Here is a 21,541-nt window from a genome sequence, read left to right as displayed (position 1 = left end):
CAGAGAAGCTCATAGAAATTTTACTAAGAAAGCAGCCTCCTCCCTGAAGTAAATGGTTCTCACGCCTTGGCAAAGGAACTTGGCTTCCCAACTGGCAGAGACCATATTGAAACCCACGGCTGATCAAAATCCAGAAAGTAAGATTGTGTGGCACTTAGTCCCAACAGATGCATCTACAGCTGGATTACTGCAGCTGAGGTTCTGGGATCAGTGCAGAAGTGGGTGGAAAGATTGTATGAGCGTGAAGAACAGGGAGTTTGCTGTGAGATTATGTCTCTTAAAGAGTCAGAGAAGACCCATGAAGTCTCATTACCGTGGCTGCCTACACAAGACCTCACCAATAAAGATGACACCAACAGACATGCTGACATGGCACAGGAAAAGCTTAGGAGGCCTCAACTTAAGACCAAGAACAATAGGCAACTAAGGAATGTGGAGATCAAGAGAAATAGTCTTCCTCAAAGAGTCCCCACTGATTGGGTTATTCAGTGCCAGATGCTCATTGCTAAAGACATGCATACAAACAACATTATGCAGACTTAGTGGGTTGCATTTTTATATTTATGAATATCTGACAACAGTCTCTTTTAAAAGGTTCTGAACTTGAGAGAACACAAGAGGGAGTATATGGGAGGGGCTGGAAGAAAGAACAAGAAGAGATGAGGTAATTTTAAATATATTTAAAAAGAAAAGGAAGCAGTCTGGGCTTGAGTAAAGTCAAGGCCAGATCTGCATACTTGTTTCTCAAGGGAGCCGTGCTGCCTGCTTGTCTTGAATCTACTTGTTGGCTAAAAGCAGAGAGGTCTAAGGTTGAGGGCAGTAGTGGATATGCTACCAGACAACATTATGTCAGGCTCTGTTCCTTGGCTGTGTGTTGTATAATACTGTACTACCTGATTATGTGCAAAGAATGCCGTATTTCAATTTGCTCTTAAGCACTCGGTCTTCTACAGACTCCCATGGCTGCTGGTGCTTCATTTTGGAGCAAAGGTTCGATGGCTGAATAGAGGCATATTTTGAAATCGGGTTTCTTAAACTCTAAGCCTAAGCTTCTCCGCTGTATAAAGGAAAGGCTTCAGCATGTTGAACCCACAGATACAGAAACCATGTCTGTGTCCTGTGCTATGTATGCCAGTTGTGAGTTTTAAGAAATTCCTTGGGCTTTGACTCTCACTTTATTATGACAAAAATTAAGACAGTGGGTAGTGTTATGTCACAGAATTTCATAGGATTTGAAAAAAAAAAAGTGCATGTTTTGTGCCTGGCCCCCTAGGTAGGTTGCATTTCACTGTGTCCAGCTGTGAATTTCCAAAGTTTAGGAATAGTTCACAGAGACACATATGATTCTTCCGGGGTTTAACGCTGAGGCTGAGGCCATAACCAATGCTTCCTGTGAACTCTTTGACTTGTGGCTTGATCCTCAACGTCTCACACAAGCTAGGCAGGGGCTCTACCTCCCAGCCTACTGAGTTTGTTAAGTGTACATACTTGCTGAAGTGTCTACTGTTTAAAAAAAAATGGCTAACCTGCTCAATCTGACCCCACAGTGTGTGACCAGCACTGTCACATCCACAGCCTCAGACAATAGGAGGTGGGATCTGGAGCTGGGATAGCCAAGCAATGCAATCCTGAACTGAGGTTAAGAGTTACAGCCTAGGGGCTGGTGAGATGGCTCAGTGGGTAAGAGCACCCGACTGCTCTTCCGAAGGTCAGGAGTTCAAATCCCAGCAACCACATGGTGGCTCACAACCATCTGTAATGAGATCTGGCGCCCTCTTCTGGAGTGTCTGAAGACAGCTACAGTGTACTTACATATAATAAATAAATAAATCTTTAAAAAAAAAAAAAAGAGTTACAGCCTAACACCCCTGGAACAGCTAATAACCAGGCTCACACTGCCCAGTAGAAAGAGTTGGTTTGGGGAGAGAAAGAATCCTGCTTATACTTAATAACTGGAGGAAGAATTGCTTAGGGAGCACCCTACTTTCTCTCTGAGACACAATTTACCTGACTCGGGCCTAACAACTGAGCTGCAATCTTAATCTCACAAGAGACACACTCTTTTCCTTTGAGGTGACCTGCCTGCCTCCACACTTTATAAAGAATATGTGAGCTAAAGGCATGGAATACTTAGCCATGAGTACAAGGTACACTGGATTCACCAGAAACACCTATCAATGGAACTTGTTCAGAAGATCAAACCAGAATTGTAGGGAAGGGAAGACTGTTAGTTCCACGCAGGAAGGGGAGGAAGAATGACATCTTTCTATAGAAATTCTAGGATAGCTTGCACACAGTGTACACTTCAATGAAAATGTATACTTTTCATGTAGATGGGAGCAGGGTTAGCCTCAATGATGCCCTTGTGTAATTTTTTATTAAGTGATTGGCAGAGGCAGGTGGATCTCTGTTCAAGGTTGGCTAGAGCTACATAATAAAACCCAGTCTCAAAAAAAAAAAAAATCATGTTAAATACCCCAGGCTGGCCTCATATTCAGAATAATCCTCCTGCCTCGGGGTGGGGGTGGGGTGGAGGAAGGTTATTCTTGTTTTGAAATAGGGCCTCCTCATGCAGCCTGATTAGCCTTGAACACGTTATGTAGACAAAGCTGATCTTGAATTCTGATCCTCCTAGTTCGATCTGCCAAGTGCCTGGGTTACACCACCACAGTGGATATGGTATTTTGTTGTTGTGGTTTTTTTTTTTAAGACACCTTCTTTAAGGAAAAGATTGGCTTCCTGTTATCACATTATCTCTAGATAGGCTTTCACAAGTGGTGTAAAAGGAGCCTAGAGCTGTAGTCTAAGCGCTCCTGTCTTTGGGCAATCACAGGCTTGGTTCTTAGCTCATCTGCTGGTTTAGGTCCAGGTCTTGACACCCAGGGAGCAGATAACTCCCTCGACTTAGAACCAATTTCTACCTGTGGAACTCAGCCCCCTAGAATGTTAAGCATAAACTCTACCCCTGAGCTGCCTTCCCAGGGCCTCAGCAGACGCATGCCCCTCCCCAAGCCTCTCCGAGCTTTGTTCTCAACCTGCAACCTGGGAATGCTGGCATCCCTCTGCTATTGCAGGATCTATATTGCACTAGTACCCTATGGCCCATGTGCAGAGATTTATTAAAAGATAGTTGCCAGGCTCAGCCAGCACAAGCCTGAGCGTATGAGGTTAACCCTTAGCAGCACAAAGCAGAAGGAAGAACAAACTGCCCTTGTGAACACACACACACACACACACACTAAATGAGATAAAAAAGAATAGAACTTTGAAAAAAGCTTCACTTATTAACGTACATGGGGGGCAAGATGGATGATCCAAGGCCTGAGGACTAGAGGTCAAGGCCGTCCTTAGGTGACGTATCCAGCTCAAAGGCCAGACTATACATGAGACCTGTCTTAAGGAAGATCGAAATCTAATACACAAAATTTTCCATTACATATAAATTGTCAGGTTACCTTAATATCATTTTCATATTTATATCTCAAAAATATTATTAACACAAAACTTTAATTCCTAGTTTTATTAATATGATTACAATAAATATTAGTAAGTGATTTAAAAAAAAACTCTAGGGTAGCCTAAAAAATTCCAACTTACATCACTGATTTTGTTTTTATTATTTTATATTATTTGAAAATGTCATTCATCTATACAATTTATCTTGACCATGTTTCCCCCTCACTCCCCAACTCTAACTCCCTCAAGCCCCATCATACCTATCTGTCTATCTCGCTAGCTTTCTGTGTCTCTGGCTCTGTGAGTGTAAGAAAAAGGATACAATTAATAAATTTGAAGAATAATGTTAATATGTAAAAATTAATTATTTATAATGGAATTCAAACTATTAAAACTAAACTATATGATATGTGGACCAGTTTAAAGTGAAAGTAAATGTAGCATTCATACTAGTATAAATAATAAGAAATAAATGTCATTTTCAAAAAAAAATGAAATCCAGAATAAACCATAGGAAAGCAAGACCAAAAACTCAAATCAGTCTTTAAAACATATATACCACTTTTTTCCCCGGGTTCTGGATGAAGCCAAGCCAATGTGGGTAGCAAGATGCTACTACCCAGTGCACCCACAGCACTGGGCGCCTAGGAACCCACCGCTTGGTTGCCAAGGTGACGCCCGGTCGGCGCGGCTGCCCCGCCCCGTCACGCCGTCACGCGCTCGCGCGGCGACCCGCCTCCAGCTGCGCTGCCGCGAGGACGACTGGCTGGCCGCGCGGGTCTCACTATTCTCACTCCATCCGCGCAGCCAATGACTGCGCCGCTAGGGCTTCGTTGACGTGAGTCACACGCTGCCGGGCCTTAGCACGGACCAATCACTGCACGGCAAGGGCAGGGCGGGAGTGGGGCAGACCAATTACGACAGGCGAGCCCGGGCCCGGCCTCCGGGCCCTGCCCCTGAGCCGGCAGAGGTAGTGAGAAGGCCGCTGCACCTGCCCGGTCTTGCGCTGAGACCGCTGTCTGTCGCGGGGACGCCAGGTAAGGCGCTCTCTAGCCTGATCCGGGTGGAGGGCGACTGAGACGGGGACCAGCAGGGTGGTGTCCGGCTGAGACCGGTAAGGATGCGGTGGGAAGAACGTGGGTGGGCTGTGCAAGACTCCAGGCAAGGAGCCTAGGTTCTCAAGTGATGCAACTGGAATGACAACACTTCCTGCCCTTTAAAGAGTTTGCAATCACCTGGAGTCTGGATCATTAACTTGAGTCTTAAAAACTTTTTACAAAAACACCATCACCAAGTGGGGGAGTAGGGTGTGTTCTGTGTTTGGGAATCTGGGAAGCTGTCCCAGAGGTATTGTAGGATGTGGCTCCATCTGAGAGAGGGGTGCATGGACGAGAGGTCTAGGCTTCACATTAGGAGAATTACCCGCGCTTGAACCATGAAAGTTTAACTTATATTTAAATGGATCCTGACCCTCTGCCTAAGGCTTCTCTAAGCAGCAGTGCCGAAAGAGGGACTGGGATTGTCAGCCAGGAGTTAAGTTATCCTACGAGTACATTTTTTTTTTCATCCTTTTTATTTTTTATTTTTTTTTTTGAAATCCGAGGATCTAGTCTACCTGATTCAGATCGGATTTCCAGGCAAGCAGGCTGCTCAAAACTAAGGAGGCAGGATATTCATTTCAGCAAAGCCTGCTTTCCCCTATCCTGTCTGATCACTTTATCTGACACTTTGTTTAACTACATGCCCAGTTTTCCTCTCCTCGTTACGGAGCGTGAACTTGAGGTAACTGAACCCTGTCTCAGCATTGTGTGGAAGTTGGGAGACTTAGTCGAGGATGCCGAGTTAGAGACTAGAACAGGTCTTTTAATGCCTCTCAAGTTAGGCATTAAAGCGTGTTTGGGATGGGCACCTGATGCACTGTAGGATGCATTCAAGTTTGATCCAAATCTAAACTGTCGATGAGTGGAGATGGCCAGCAGCCTTTTGGGTAATCAGAATCTAAATCAGGATAGGAGTTACAGATGATGGATATCAATCAGCATGTCAGATGATATCCATCAGATGATGGATATCAATCAGACCAGGGTAGCTCTGTTGTCATCTGGTCTCTTTAGTGTCTGGTCCAGGTCTCAGGGTAGAAAGTGCTTCTGCCCAGAAACCCTGTGCCCCTCTGTCCTCATAGCGCTGTAATCTCCCTTGTATCCTACATGTCACATTGGTTTGTGAGGCTTTGGGACCTCCCTCCAGGAGTGGGGCAGGGGAGCACACTGACAACACATCATACACAGATATTTGTTAGTGGGGAATCTATGTGAATTCCATGAGACTAGGAAAAATGTCAAATGGAGAAATGTCAAATCTTGTTGGTTGCTGAGTGTGTGGGTGAACACTGGTAATCTCAACCCGCAGTGGAAGCAGGGTATCAGGAGTTCAAGGTCATCCTTAGTTGCATAGTTTAAGCCCAACTTAAACTAAAGCTTTGATCTTGGGTCAGAGAGAGAGAGAGAGAGAGAGAGAGAGAGAGAGAGAGAGAGAGAGAGATCACCATCCAGATTGGTCAAATGAAATAAGTTCCAAAGAATATTGGATTTGACACCTGGGGCACTTTGTGAATTTTTTTTTTAAGAGTAAGTTGAGCATACTGATAGAAATAGAAAACAATGGGAGTGAGAACATGCCGCCAGTGTGAGCAGCCTTTTCAGGAGGCCTGGGTAAACTGTACTCCTCCACTCCCCGTCCATACAACTTTGTACAGTTACTCATTTATCCTAAACCTCAGCTCATCATTTGAAAACCAAGGATCATAAAAGTTCCTCTATTTCACAGCGAGGCGAGGGTTTAGCTTAAAATGACAGCATATACTGGGTATGCAGAAGGTGCTCAATAATTGTTAGCTTATTTTAGGTGCTGTGTGCCAGGTCTTATGTTTAGTGCTTAACATGATATTTATTGAGTGCTTAACATGATATTTATTGAGGTTTCCTGACAATTTATTATATTATTATTATTATCATTTTTTGAGACAATTTTTTTTAGTTTTATTTATAAGTTATATGAGTACACAGTAGCTGTCTTCAGATACATCAGAAAAGGGCATCAGATCCCATTACAAATGGTTGTGAGCCATCATGTAGTTGCTAGGATTTGAACTCAGGATCTCTGGAAGAGTAGTCAGTGCTCTTACTGCTGAGCCATCTCACCGGCCCCCTCTTGACAAATTATTATTGAGGAATTTTTTTTTTTTTGATAAAACTATGGCTCAGAATTTTATCATTCCATAAGATCTGGGACATGTAGCAAGGACGTCGGTGTTCATTTGGTCATTGTCAAATTTGGTATTGACCTCAGGAAAAATGGAGATTGGTACGATAGTCTTGTGTTTTGTAATTTTGTAGTAGAGGGTTGACAAAATCTTTGGGTGGGTGGGGATCTCAGTGGTAAGAAGCTTATGTGGGTGGAGGAGGGTGGCACTTTCAATCTGGACTTTCATTGTAAGAAGGGTAAGGTAGCTTAGGAGAGATGACAGGAGATAAGGAATTCTTTTCTGCCTCCTCTCCCTTCCTTTCCCTCCCCTCCCTTCCTTTATTCTCCCCTCCCCTCTGTTTTTCTAGACACTATCTCACTCAAGCCAAGTTGAAACTCAACCAAGATTTGAATATGATTTTATTCTATTACTGTTAATTAAAAATTGCTTATTTTATGTATACCAAGTGTTTTGCCTACATCTCTGTTCGTGGAAGCTTGGTACCCTTGGTGTGAGAAGAAGGCATCAGATCCCTTGGAACTGGAGTTCTGTAGGGTTGTGTGCAACCATGTAAGTGCTGGGAACTGAACCTAGGTCCTTTGAAAGAGCAACAAGTGCTCCTCACTGCTGACCCCAGTCTCCAGTCCCATGCATGTATTTTTAGAATGAAGAAAGTGGGCTTCCTGCGAACATGAAGGACAAGAAATGAAAAAGGATAAAGGAGAGTCATGTCCTTGGTAAGATACTCTAGGAAGTAGAGAGGCAGAGGCAGGTGGATCTCTGTGAGTTCAAGGTTAGCCTGTTCCACTGACTGAGTTCTAGGACAACCAAGGCTACACAGAGAAACCCTGTCTAGAAAAGCAAAACAACACAGCACAGCACAAAGCAAAGCCAAAAGAACATAGAAGACTTACTGAAAAGAATGAGGACAGATTGTGAGGCCAGCAGATATGGGAGGATAACGGGTGGGGCAGGAGTGAGTTTGGAGGTCTGAGAGAAGGTGATTTACCTTCCTAGCATCTGTCACATAGATCAGTTGTAGAAGTGGTAGCGCATTCTAAAAGTGCCTGTTGTTGACTCTTCTAAGGCTATACAAACACTATTGGTTTTTGAGATTCTATATGCTGTATCCTGGGCTGGCATTGAACTTGATATGGTATAACCAAGAGTCACCTTGTACCTCTGATCCTCCTCCTGCCTCTACTTCCCCAGCGCTGGGATTACACATACACTACACCTAGTCTGAGTGATGTTGGAAGTGGAGCTTTCTGTATGCTAGCCACACACTTTACCAACGGAGCACTAAAATGCGTTTCTCGTCTTGTTTTGTGTTTTTAGGGAATGGGGTCCATCAATTCATAAGTGACAAACAGCAGAGATATTTTCACAAAAGTGAGATTCACAGTGAAATTAGTCATGTTTGATTGGTGACTGATTAGACTAACACTTATTAAGTAGGTACCATACATAGTCTCCTTTAAGAGATTAAAATCATTAAAATTGAGCTGGGTGTGGTACCTTTAATCCAAGAACTCAGAAGACAGAGGCAGGTGGATCTGTGCCTTCAAGGCCAGCCTGATCTGCAAAGTGAGTTCCAAGACAGACAGGTCTACACAGAGAAGCCCTGTCCAAAACAAAAAAAAAAGGAAAGGAAAGAAAGAAAGAGAGAAACTAAAATTGCTCCTGTCACTTCACAGACCACCACTATAAAGTTTTGTCCAGTACATTTTCTGTGTGTCTATGTACTATGAACTATGTACTATGTACTATGTCTATGTACTATGAACTATGTACTATGTACTATGTACTATGTACTATGAACACATGCATGAGATGAGAGTGTTCAGAGGAAGTGCATGATTTATATAAAAAACTAGGGACTTCTCTTCTACATAGTTTTACATAGCTATACATGCTATTCTGTAAGTATGTCTTGGGTTTTCATTTCATTTGTATTATTTGCATATAGGGTGGGCAGTTGGGAGGACTGACATCATACATGGAACTGCAGGTACCTGGAGGTCCAGAAGAGGGAATCTGATCCCTTGGAGGTGGAGTTAGAGGCAGTTGTGAGCCACCCAGCATGGGTGCTTGAAACCAGGCTCAGGTCCAGTCAGTGCCTATGTGTTACCACCAGTCCATCTCTCCACCTTTCTCTCTCTCCACCTCTCTCTCTCTCTCTCTCTCTCTCTCTCTCTCTCTCTCTCTCTCTCTCTCTCTCTCTTTCCTTTTCAGAATAAAAGCATGGGGCTGGAGAGATGGCTCAGAAGTTAAGAGCACTGACTACTCACAGCTGTCTGTAACTCCAGAATCTACTCAGATACACATGCAGGTGAAACACCAATGCACATAAAATAAGAATAGAAGTGTAAGTGCTTGCATTTTAGAATGAAGAGCACGAGGTTTCGGTGACGGTCGGTGAGCATGGATGGTTGTTGAAGTACTGGTAGGGCAGGAGTGTGCTTAAACAGTTTCTCACGTGCTGCTCAAGGTTTTCGTCTTCGTCGTTTTATTTGTTTGTTTATTTGAGGCATCCTGGGGACGTCTTCATATGTACTTTAGGCTCACCTTGAACTGTCGGCAGTCTCCTGCCTCAGGCTCTCAGCACTGGCCTTACAGGTGTAAACCCTCATGCTCAGCTCCCTAATTCTTATAAACAGCTGTATAATTGCCTATGGAAGGATTTAATAACATTGATTTAACTCATCTCTTGCTTTTGGACTTGAATGTTCTTTTTACTCTGTTGCCAGTTAGAAGCTATGTTTCCTTAAAGCTTAGCATGTTTGTCTCCTACACGTGAGTTAAAAGAGTTATCTTTGTTCTATGAACTGCTTGCCTGTGAGTGGCCCTTGATATTTTTTTCTGCTAGGTTTTTCTTTTTTTTTTTCTTTTTCTTTTTCTTTTTGGTTTTTCAAGACAGGGTTTCTCTGTATAGCCCTGGCTGTTCTGGAACTCACTTTGTAGACCAGGCTGGCCTCAAACTCAGAGATCCTCCTGCCTCTGCCTCCGAGTGCTGGGATTAAAGGCGTGCGCCACCACGCCCCGCTGTGCTAGGTTTTTCTAAAGCATACTGTCCCATCTTTATCATGTGTTGGGATGCTTTTTGTAGTTTCAAGGTTGATCTCAGGCCTTGTTTACGAGTACTGTTTTGTTCCTGCCAGAACTTTTACACTGTCACTTTGGGCAAACTTCTTGGTTTCTGTTGTGTGTGTGTACACACGTGCGCATGTGTGTGCAAATCAGAGGACAGTTTTGTAGAGTGAGCTCTCTCTATCTTTACTTGAGTTCCAGGATTAAACTCAGTAACTTGAGTGGCAAGTGCCCACTGAGCCATCTTGACAGCCCAAGCCTAATGCTTGCTTGATGAAATTCAGTTTTTCCACAGAGAATACATACTGAAAATTTCTTTAGTATTACTTTGGAATTCCCTTCCCACTGTTCTTTGAGATATTGAAGTAGAAAGGAGCATTTAGTTTTTAGTGCAGCATCTACACATAGAGATGGTGGTATCTGACATTCAGTAGATTTTTTTATGCTGTTTTTCGAATTTCAGTGCTGTGTGTATCTGTTTACTTACTATAGGAATAAAAGGTCCCTCGCAGAGATTTGAAAATGGCCTCAAACAAAAGTGTTGGCGTGTTCAGCTCTGCATCCCTGGCTGTGGAATATGTGGACTCACTGTTGCCTGAGAATCCTCTGCAGGAGCCCTTTAAGAATGCTTGGGTCTACATGTTGGACAACTATACAAAGTTCCAGATCGCAACCTGGGGCTCCCTGATAGTTCACGAAGCCATCTATTTCTTGTTCTCTTTACCTGGATTCCTATTCCAGTTTATACCTTACATGAGAAAGTACAAGATTCAAAAGGTGAGTATGATGGGTTTGTGGTCAGATACTGGAATTGATGTTTTTCAAGATGTTTTTCCAGAACATTGAATACACAACAGTACTGTCCAGTAGAAATATAATGAAGCCTAGCCCCACCTGTGTGCCCCGATCCTGATAAGAGAAATTAGCTGGGGGGGTGGGGGGAGGAAATGTGCACAGGGCCGGTGGCTGCTCTGCTGCATTCCTTCCTCCTCCACACTCAGCCGATCTAACTGGATGGTACTATGCATAGACTCCATACGTATACGATAGGAGTGCCAGCAGCTTTCCTATGCTCCCACATTATGGGTAATGCTCCTCGTGTCTTCGTTTTTGTTTCAACATATTAGATGTGGCTTGTGAGACTGCTGTGTGCATAAGTTACTCAGGTATGCACAGTCCTTTGTCTTAGTTTTAAACAAAGATAGCAGAATGTACTCTTACTACTATATAGGCTACTTGCTTAGCATGGTTTCTTAGAGGAATTTGGACAAATATAGAGACAGAAAGGACTTATCAGCATTTGGTACTCCAATTTTACTTCTTGCATTGAGATAACATCTTGTATATATCTCAGGGTGGCCTTCAACTTGGGATCCTCTGACTTGCACTTCTGAGTGCTTACAGGCATGGACCATCCCCAGCTACCAAGAATTGTTTTTAATGCCATCATTGGCTAATCTAAACAGTCATAACCAGCTAAACTCAAGGGCACATACAGAGCAGGGGCAGAAAGTCGATGCTGAGCATTGGTCTGCTTTGCTGGGTGTGCAGGCCATGTCTTGTTGGTCTCTTGGCTTTGTAGCCTCTCCCAGTGAGTCACTGTAAGGAAGTGACACAGGCTCACACAGGCTCCTCTGCAGCTAACCTGGGCGTTGGGGTATCTTGGACTCTAGGCCAAGAGGAGAACGAGGAAAGGGAATAAAAAAAGAGAGGTAGCTCAGAAGCTTCTGTCAGCCTTTGTTAAAGTCACAACACTGCCAAGGTGCTTCGGATGAAAGGACCAGAGCTGAGAAACAGCTCAGATAGAATGCCAGGAGTTCTGAGTCACTGTGTCACCATTGATTCATTGAGAAGTAAGGCTGAGTCACCTGTGGCTACCAAGCTGGAACATTGTTTCCTCCTCTGCTGCCCTCTGTAGCTGACTGCTTGCTCTTAGGTGGTGGTGCCTTTCCAGAGGAGAGCTGTTTGAGCTCAGGGTGTGTGGGTGGCCTTAAAGAGAAGTGTGGCAGGAAGGAGAATAAACAGGCCTGAGAATGAAGTCCTTGTGGCACATATATTTTCATTGGGCACATACAAGGTTGTGGGTTACAATCAGCATGGCCCACACAAAAGCCATACATCGTAATTGGTTATACCTACTGAATGGCTGAATAGAGTGGCCGCAAGTCAGTGCTCTGTGTCATCAAAATCCAGCCTGTGAATTTTTTCAGTACTTAAGTAGTGATTTCAAATCAATACAAAGTCTCTTAACATAAAGGGGCTGAGAAGGAAATAAAGCCTAGAGCTTGTAGCTCCATAGTAGAGAACCTGGTAGAGGCAAGGGAATCTTAGTGAGTTTGAGGGCAATCTGGCCTACGTAGTAAGTTCTAGGTCAGTCAAGGCTACACAGTGAGACCTTGTATCAAAAACAACAGTGATACAGAATAAAGCAAAGTAAAATAAAATAAAGCAAAATAAAAAGGAAGGTAGACAGACCCTGGGCTGTATCTTCCCACCCCGCAGCACAATTAAGTAAGTGAAAAAAATAAAAATAATAATGGAGGTGGAGCCTATGTGTGCTTTGTGAACCACACGCTGTGATTTAAATGCGTACAAAATGATTCCTCTTTTCTTCAGTGCTTTAGAAAGTCCAAGATACAAAACTATATTAACACATAGAACACTATATTTTAACTTAAAAATTTGCCCTTGCCTCCACAACAGGTGTAGCATACACATGTGATCCTAGTGCTTGGGTGGAGGCAGGAGGATCAGGTTCAAGGCTGTTCTCTGCTACTGATAGGAAGTTTGAGGCCATAAGATACATGAGAAGCTAACTGAAAACTATTGCACACTTCCCCCCTCATCATTCATCTATGAACGAGCTAGGGGCTAGACAGATGAGTGGTTAACAACACTAGCTGCTTTTCCAGATGACCTGGGTTTGGTTCCCAGCACCCACAGGGCAGCTCACAAAGGTCTGTAACTCTAGTTCCAGGGGACCTAATGCCCTCTTCTGGCCTCCAGGGGCACCAGGTATATACATGGTACACAGAAATGCAGGCCAAAGACCCATGCACACAAAAAGTTACACAGCACTAAATGCTTTCCACTAATAGACAGCTGAACAGTTAATTCATGTGCTTTGGAGTTAGAGGAACTTTTACACGCGTGACAAGGAAAGCAGAAGTGTCTGGGATTGTTTCTTAAACAAAAATAAAAGCAAAAAAAAAAAATCACATTTTTATATTTTTCCTCACAAGAGAAGTACAAATATCTCTGAGGTCCATGGCTCCAACGGGGCCATCCCTTCATATTGGCGTAAAGATGTGCATATTAAGTAGGAACCAGTTAGCTCTGGTACTTTGCTAGGCATACATTTAAGTGCCATCTTAGCCAGCTTGCGTATACCATATAAATAACATAGCCTACTGTCTTAGTCAGGGTTTCTATTCCTGCACAAACATCATGACCAAGAAGCAAGTTGGGGAGGAAAGGGTTTATTCAGCTTACATTTCCATACTGCTGTTGATTACGAAAGGATGCAGGACTGGAACTCAAGCAGGTCAGAAAGCAGGAGCTGATGCAGAAGCCATGGAGGGATGTTCTTTACTGGCTTGCTTCTTCTGGCTTGCTCAGCCTGCTCTCTTATAGAACCCAAGACTGCCAGCCCAGAGATGGTCCCACCCACAAGGGGCCTTTCCCCCTTGATCACTAATTGAGAAAATGCCTTACATCTGGATCTCATGGAGGCATCTCCCCAACTGAAGCTCCTTTCTCTGTGATAACTCCAGCCTGTGTCAAGTTGACACCCAAAACCAGCCTCACACTATGGAAGCTCAGGGCCACACATGTGCTAGGTGCCATTTTCTACAATTCTGCCCCCCACCCCCTACCCCCAAGCTTCGTTATTTTTCTACGTAAAGCTACCTAAGTTTCCAAGTCTAAACCAGGAAACCAAAGATGTCATCCCAGGTCAGCCTGACTTTTCAAGTTACTTTGGCTTTGGTCATAGACTTGAGCTCTGGAGTGGGGTCAAAGATACCATAGAGTAGAGATGCAGATGCAAGCTAAGGAAGCTTACTGTGTGTCGCCACTTGGTTCATTGCTAAGGAAACTGATGCCACTGTGAGCATCCTAGCTGGTTCTTTAGTTCAGTATACTTGGCCATGCCTATAGGTTGATTCTTAGATTAAGGATTCATTTTGTTTTGTTTGTTTTGTATATATTTTGTTGTTCGTATTGTGTGTGTGTTTGCTCACCAGAACACCCATGTTGAGAGGTCTTGAGATTTGAAGAACAGACTCTCACACACACACACACACACACACACACACACACACACACACCGTCTTTAGTCTGAACGTTGTTGTCAGAGAACATCTCTGAAGTTCTCACAGCCTATAGCTCTGCTGTCATGGGTATACAGAAAGTACTTATTCCTGCAGATGAAAACCACCAAATGCCTAGAGACAACGAGTTGCCATTGTAATAAAAGCTCCCAGCTGCTGCTTGTGCAGGCTTTCTATGGGGCACTCAATGTCAACATGACATAACTTACTTTGGAAATGTCTCTTAAATGTCCTGTGGGCAGCAAAGCCTGGATAGCTTAGTTGCTTCTTACATAGTTTTAGGTCCCCATCGCCATATTTGTTATTAACATTTTTACACCTGTTTAAAGTAATTATAGTACCTGTTAAGATCACTTGCCACTGTAGTATAAACTGAACACAGCACAGAACTGAGGGGTTATATATATTAGAGAAAATTTTAAGAATTTATTTCTACCTGCTCAACTGAACTTTAGCTGACTATTTTTAAATATTGTGATTTTTTTTTTTCCTCTATAGGATAAACCAGAAACCTTCGAAGGCCAGTGGAAGTGTTTGAAAAAAATTCTATTTAATCATTTTTTTATCCAATTGCCTCTGATTTGTGGAACATACTATTTTACAGAGTTTTTCAATATTCCTTATGATTGGGAAAGAATGCCAAGATGGTATGTCAGTGATAATTTGATGTTCATATTCATTCATGGTTTATTTTTAAATTATATTTTGCTTAATGTTTATCGTCTTCATTTGGTTAATACCCTGAAGTTTCTTATGTCCTGATATGACTGGATACGCATGTGCCAGAACCTAGGTACACTTTTTGAATTGAATCTTTTAAACGGGATGTGGTAGCATACACCTGTGGTCCCAGCACTCAGGAGGTGAAGGTGGGTAGGCCTGAAGCTGCAGAATCCTCCTGGGCTACACAGCCAATCCATAGCCTGCCTGGGATACAGTGAGACCTTATCTTAAAAAAATAAAAATAAATGAAATGAAACAGTTGAATCTTTTCTGAAGCATCTACATGGTTTTTGATGTTATTTGCTAAACAACAGTACAACAATTACAATGTATACATTGTTAGATATTGTGAGTAATCTAGAGATAATTACATGAGGGGGTTCCAAAGGCTTCCTACTACTAAATATTTCAGTATTTAAAGAAGATGGTTGAGCATATTTGTATAATAAATTATTTTTCATTATCTTATTTAAATTAAGTATTTCTGTGATAGAAAAAGCAATGGCTTTACTGTGAACTTCAGGCTGGTCTTTAAACTGATTTTGTATTCAGGTCTTTGGCAACATAAATATAATAGAGATTGGGTCACATTCCTTAACCCCCACTTTCATATTGTAACCTGTAACCTTATCTACCAGTATTGGTTCTTTGAAAGCAAGTCTCACTGTGTAGCACTGGCTGGCTTGAAGCCCACTCTGTAGGCCAGGTTGGCCTCAAACTCATTGAGATCTACCTGCCTCTGCCTCCCAAGGGCTGGATTTAAAGGTGGGAGCCATCACACCCAGCTCAGCTCTCTTGAAGCTGGGAGAATTGAATGGTTCATATACGCAATTAGATCAGGCTGGCTATTGGGTTTATTTAATGTCTGGGCAGCAGCCTAAGTCGTGGTTACCTGGTACTCACTACTGTTGACCTCTCACAGGTATTTAACTTTGGCAAGATGTTTGGGCTGTGCAGTCATTGAGGACACCTGGCATTATTTCCTGCACAGACTCCTTCACCACAAGAGAATTTATAAATACATTCATAAAGTCCATCACGAGTTTCAGGTATGTTAGACTTACAGTTCAGGCTCTTTCTACTCAGTGGGAAAACATGCTTTAGTGCTTGGGCCTTTTAAGAGCTATCAGTGGTATTTTGTCTCATGCCCTTTTTTTTGAGGGTGTGTGTGTGTGTGTGCCCGTGCGCGGGCATGTGCATGCACACACATGATGTGGTGGATAGGATACAGAGGACAACTTTGTGGAGTAAACTCTTTCCTTAAAAAAAAATATATATATATTAAATTTCATATTTTTTATATATATATCTTTATGCACCTGAGTATATGTGTGTTCACCCCATGTTCAAATGCTCTCAGAGCCAGAAGAGGTTGTTATGGATCCTGGGAGCTGAACCTGTGTCCTGTGTCCTCTTGTAAGAGCATCCCTCTCTCTTCTCCCCGTGATGCAGGCTCTAGGTATCAAAACCAACTGCAGGCTTGCATAGCAAGCATCTTTACCCCCTGAGCCAGCTCTTGGTCCCCTTTATTTCCTTTCCTATTGGCATAATATGAAGTACATGTACACACAGAACCATGCCTAACAGTTTTCTTCCGAGTCGAACTCTCATGATGGGACCTGGAGAGATAACTGAATGGTTAAGAGCCCATCCTACCCTTGTAGAAGACTGGAGCTCAACTCCTAGCACCTGCATTAGGCCACTCATAGTCACAGGTACCTGTACCCATGTGCACACATACCTGTAATTATATAAATCCATGTTAAATCGAGACTTTAAAGACTTACCAGAAAATTTCAGGTTCTCATACTCTTATCACATCAGGACGTTCGGGTGGCTGTCCTGGTATAGCTAGATGCCTAGCAGATTAGTAGTGGCTATAGAAATACTAGGTTTAAGTAAATGAGATTAATAAACAACAAGTACTTACTATTTAAACTAAAGCAGTTACTCAGTTGACGAATATTTTCAGAATAGATTATTTTTTAAGTCATAGCTGCTTTCATAGAGGTCTCAGTGGATACCTGAAAACCTGGATAAGATACCATACTAAATAACTAAGACAGCCAAAAGTAATTATTGGGCAGACAGGATATTCAGGATATAAACACTGGACACAAGAGTGATTCTCACTGGGAGGGCTGAGACCGATAGGACATTACACAGAACAATGCCCAATTTCAAACATTTCTCCAGTGTTTCCACCTAATACTTTAGGACAATAGTTAATCTAAGGTAAATGTAACCTCAAAAAACAAAATCATGATTGAGCCGGGCGTGGTGGCACACGCCTTTAATCCCAGCAGAGGCAGGCGGATTTCTGAGTTCGAGGCCAGCCTGGTCTACAAAGTGAGTTCCAGACAGCCAGAGCTATACAGAGAAACCCTGTCTCGAAAAACCAAAAAAAAAAAAAAAAAAAAATGACCTACTGTGTGTGCATGTGTAGGTGCCCACTTGTGGTAGGTTAACTGCATAGTCATAAGTTAAATATTAAGAGCTAAGGATCCAATGACTGGACTTTGACCCCTGAATCCCACAAGGTAGTGTGAGAAAACTGACTGCTAAGGGTTGTCCTTTGACCTCAGTGTACGTGCACATGACCACACACGCACACACAGATATGTAAATAAGTGTTTAGTTTAATTAGAGTTGAAGCTAGATAAGAGAGAATACTAAAACTTTCATATTGCTAGACCTTTTGATTGGTAGGAGAACTGCTGTTATCATTTGCATATGTATAGCTGGATTACCATCATTACTTATACAAACAATATAATTTTATAAAACTGTGTGTATAAATTGAATACATTAGGCTTCTCCAGAGAATATCAACACAAAGCTAATATGAGCATAGATTTATTTGAAGTCTGGAAGTATGAACCTATAATCCCAACATTCAGGCTAAGTCCAGGCATCATGAGTTCCAGGCCAACTTCAGCTATATAGATCCTGTCTCAAAAGAAAAAAAAAAAAAAAAGATTTTTCAGTATGAGGCCCAAGTGTTGCATTGAAAAAAGCTGGAAAGTGAGGCGTGGTCTCTGTAGCTTTCATGTGAATCCCTTCTTCCTTGGGAAGCCTCTTCCTTGCTCAAAAGTCATCCTCTGACTAAATGGAGAATAACATCTTCTGGTTCAGACAACCGCAGCACAGTTGGATGCTAGCAAGTTGACACATGCATCACCCATCACACTATAGTAAGGGGTTCTTCCTCTTGTGTTTTAGGCTCCATTTGGAATCGAAGCCGAATACGCACATCCCTTGGAAACCCTGATTCTTGGGACAGGATTTTTCATCGGAATTGTGCTTTTGTGTGATCACGTAATTCTCCTGTGGGCATGGGTGACCATACGTTTGCTGGAAACCATCGACGTGCACAGGTGAGTGACGCTTTTGCTCAGGTAAAAGACATCACAGTTCTGTTTGCTGTGCGTTGGTGTGCTTGTGTGTGTGAATGCATGTTTGTATGTGTGGGGGTGGGGTATATGTAACCATGATCACTCTTCCAAGGCAGGGCTTTTCCGTCAAACCCAGAACTCGATCGTCTTGCTAGCCAGTGTGGTCTGTGGCTCTCCCCTCCCTGCCTTTTGAGGCTTGAATTCCAGGCAGGCCGCCCAGCTTTCATGTGGGTTTCCGGAGTCCCCGGGCCTGCACGACAAGCACTTCAAGCACTAGCCATCGCTCATGTTGCTTTTAAAAAAGAGGATCATAATCACTGAATAAAAGTTCAAGTAATAGATGTTTTTATAGAGTGATGTTTCCATTCACTGAGTGACAACAGCATACAGTATGTGTCTTGTCAAGCAGAGTACTGATGGCTGCGTTGAGCCTCAGTCCCAAGAGTGTGCTGAAACCTGGGGCCTCTGCCATGTTAGGCTGTTGCTTGTCTCTGGGTGGAGCTGACAAAAGCCCACACTTAGGGAAGCCGCTGCTTGTAATACATACATGTTTTAGATGTTTCCTTTCCACAGACTGGAGACAGGATAAAGCATTATAGCCAATTTTAGATACCAGGATTAAAGAGTAGACCAAACAAGAATCTTTTTGAAGTCATTTGTTCTCCCAACTTAAACAGCACAGTAGCATTTTAATTTTTTTTTAAATATTTGATGCTAATTCCACATAGCCTTTCTTAACACACGTAGCATTATTGACTTAACCTTTTCATGTCCTGGTGTCAGACTTCCATACATCTTTTAAGGTTGTCAGATTTCCATAACATGTACCTTCTCCTGTAAGTTTGTTGTTGTTTTGTTGCTGTTGTTGCTGGTTTTCCAGCTGGGGCCTCAAAGCCCTTGCTGACCTGGAATTCATTTGTAACTCAGACTGGCCACATACTGACAGTTCAGCCTCCCAAAAACTGGGGATAGAGTGTCTGCCACCACACCCTGCCCTGTTTTTATCTTTTGTAAGCATATGAGGAATTAAATGATTTGGGTAAAGAAGAATACTTCCTGTTAGCAAGCATGTGATTGTTCATACGAATACCATTTGTTCAACAGATGTCTAGTGAATAACCTGTATCCTTTGCATTTCAGCGGTTATGATATTCCTCTCAACCCACTGAACTTGATCCCTTTTTATACGGGCGCTCGGCACCATGATTTCCACCACATGAACTTCATTGGGAATTACGCCTCCACCTTCACGTGGTGGGATAAACTCTTTGGGACAGACGCCCAGTATCATGCCTACATTGAAAAATCGAAGAAGCTTGGGAAAAAGTCTGATTGAGCACCCCCACTCGACGCCTTCCTCAACTGCAGCTGGCCACTAACATTGCTTCTGGGGACTTGGCTGCCAAGTGATAAAAACGTTAACGACCTTGAAGTACTCTTCCAGATGAGCGCTCTTCTACTTTACATCCAAGATCTGTATATGTGGGAACAAATAAGTAAATATATATACATATATATATATTTAAGTACAGTTTTCATGAGGAGGCTTTAAAGGCCATATTGCTAACCTCACCAAAAGGTTTCGGAACTGGAGGAAGTATTAATGTACAACTCACCACTTCATGCCATAGGAGGCTGAAGTTGACGATGCCTTTTAAGCCTTTTACATACACTGGTCAGTTTGGAAAATTCTCAACAATAATGTTTGCCTTCTAGTTTAAGACATGGTGTATTTTAGAAATTACCTGAAGTGAAAATATCACGAAGTGAATATATCATCTGGTGAGCGAGTGACTGAAACCCCGCTCTGGTCTGGGTTTGACCAGTTTAGGACTCTTATTCTTTCTGTGAAGGATTGTTTGATTGTAGTAAGTTGATTGGCATCTTGTAAATTGGCTCATTTCCTACGTGATGTACATAGAATATTATAGCCTAAAGATTTTCCAGTTACTTGCGGTCTTTTTAAATTGAGGAGCCCCACTTCCACTGTCCACCCCTTGTCTTTGTGTGTCAGGTGATCATTGAGATCGTATCTTGAGCTTGAATTCACTTCTCTGTCTATTTCCGGAGCTGGTGAAATAAATGTGAGTTTTGTCCGATCCTTCTGGTTTTCATGAAGATTAGCTGTCATGTTTTATTCTTATAAGGAAAAGCACAGAGATCATTAAAGTAAGTTTTACAATAAAGGAATGGTTCCGTTTTTTCCTGGCTGAGCTTTGCTGGTGGGCGCACTGTGACCTTAGGTGGCTGATCTGTAGGGGGAGCTCCATTGTCCTAGGGAACAGCTTGCTGGCCTTACGTGGTTTTCCACACGGCATAAGGATATACGTTCTAGGCCACTCACTGCATCCCAGTCTCTAGAGTTTATTGGGTTTTGTCCTTTTTCATACAGGCTCTGCCTATCTTAGGCTGACCTTGACTCTGTAATCCTGTAACTTCAGCTTTCCAATGCTGGAGTTACAGGCTAACTGACCGTGAATGGCTGGGTGAGGTTTTGGAGAGGTTCTTAATATGTGGACAAGGATGGCCTTGCTAGTAATCCTCTTGTCTCAGCCTCCCAAGATGCTGAAGTTGTAAACACTATGCTTGGCCACGTATGTTTCAAACTTTTATTCCATATCTGCCTTCCATATGCTTATGTGTGCTTGTATGTGCACATTTGTTTTTTTGTTTTTTTGTTTTGTTTTTTTTTTACTTCTTTGAAGCAGTTTGGGGCAGGACATAAAATTGTTCTGTGCTGTTTGGTTATATGAGATTACCTGTAAAGTTTCTTTTTAATCTTTGCCTTTTACTTTAATGCCTGTAGAATATACAAACCTGAGAGGAAAGCAGTATCTGTTAGCAGTGGTGGTAAACGTGCGTAAATATGTTGGTGAATGCCAAACACATTCACTTTTTTTTCCTCTTCTCAGTGCTGGGGGTCAAAGCTAGGCCCTTGTGCATGCTAGACAAGCGACCTAGAACAGCAGTTCCACCAACCTACACAAGATCAATTAGTATGCTCTGAGCACTTCCCATACCCTGAATTGTGGTGTGGCTTTTTAAAAGGCATGCTCTTATTTCTTAACTGCAATTCTCTGTACTGGATGAATTTGAAGTCTTCCTGCTTCAAACTCATAAGTAGCTGGAATTACGGGTGTGCATACCACAGCCCATCTCAGCAGCTACCTTTTAGAAAGTGTGATGTTTGAAAAGGAGCATTCGAAGATGTTAGCCAGCAAGTAATGAAAGACCCCCGGAGGGAGACCCTCACTCAAGCCTCGGGACAGCCGCGAACCCAAGAAGACACTGAGACCAAACTC

At 42.7% G+C, this 21,541-nt stretch overlaps 1 protein-coding gene across 1 annotated transcript; it reads left to right on the top strand.

Moving 5' to 3' along the window:
• The first annotated feature begins 4,387 nt into the window (after positions 1-4,387).
• Positions 4,388-20,425, top strand: Msmo1 (methylsterol monooxygenase 1). Its single transcript, XM_021170944.2, has 6 exons — positions 4,388-4,493; positions 10,283-10,567; positions 14,620-14,768; positions 15,767-15,893; positions 18,067-18,221; positions 19,380-20,425. Exons 2-6 carry the CDS (start codon positions 10,313-10,315, stop codon positions 19,573-19,575), a joined length of 882 nt encoding a protein of 293 aa, XP_021026603.1. The 5' UTR covers positions 4,388-4,493; positions 10,283-10,312; the 3' UTR covers positions 19,576-20,425.
• The last annotated feature ends 1,116 nt before the right edge of the window (positions 20,426-21,541 follow it).

This window comes from Mus caroli, chromosome 8, assembly GCF_900094665.2.
Source record: "Mus caroli chromosome 8, CAROLI_EIJ_v1.1, whole genome shotgun sequence".
NCBI classification, from domain to species: Eukaryota; Metazoa; Chordata; class Mammalia; order Rodentia; family Muridae; genus Mus; species Mus caroli.
The sequence above is the reverse complement of the archived record's forward strand: the minus strand, read 5'-3'. Positions and strand labels throughout refer to the sequence as shown.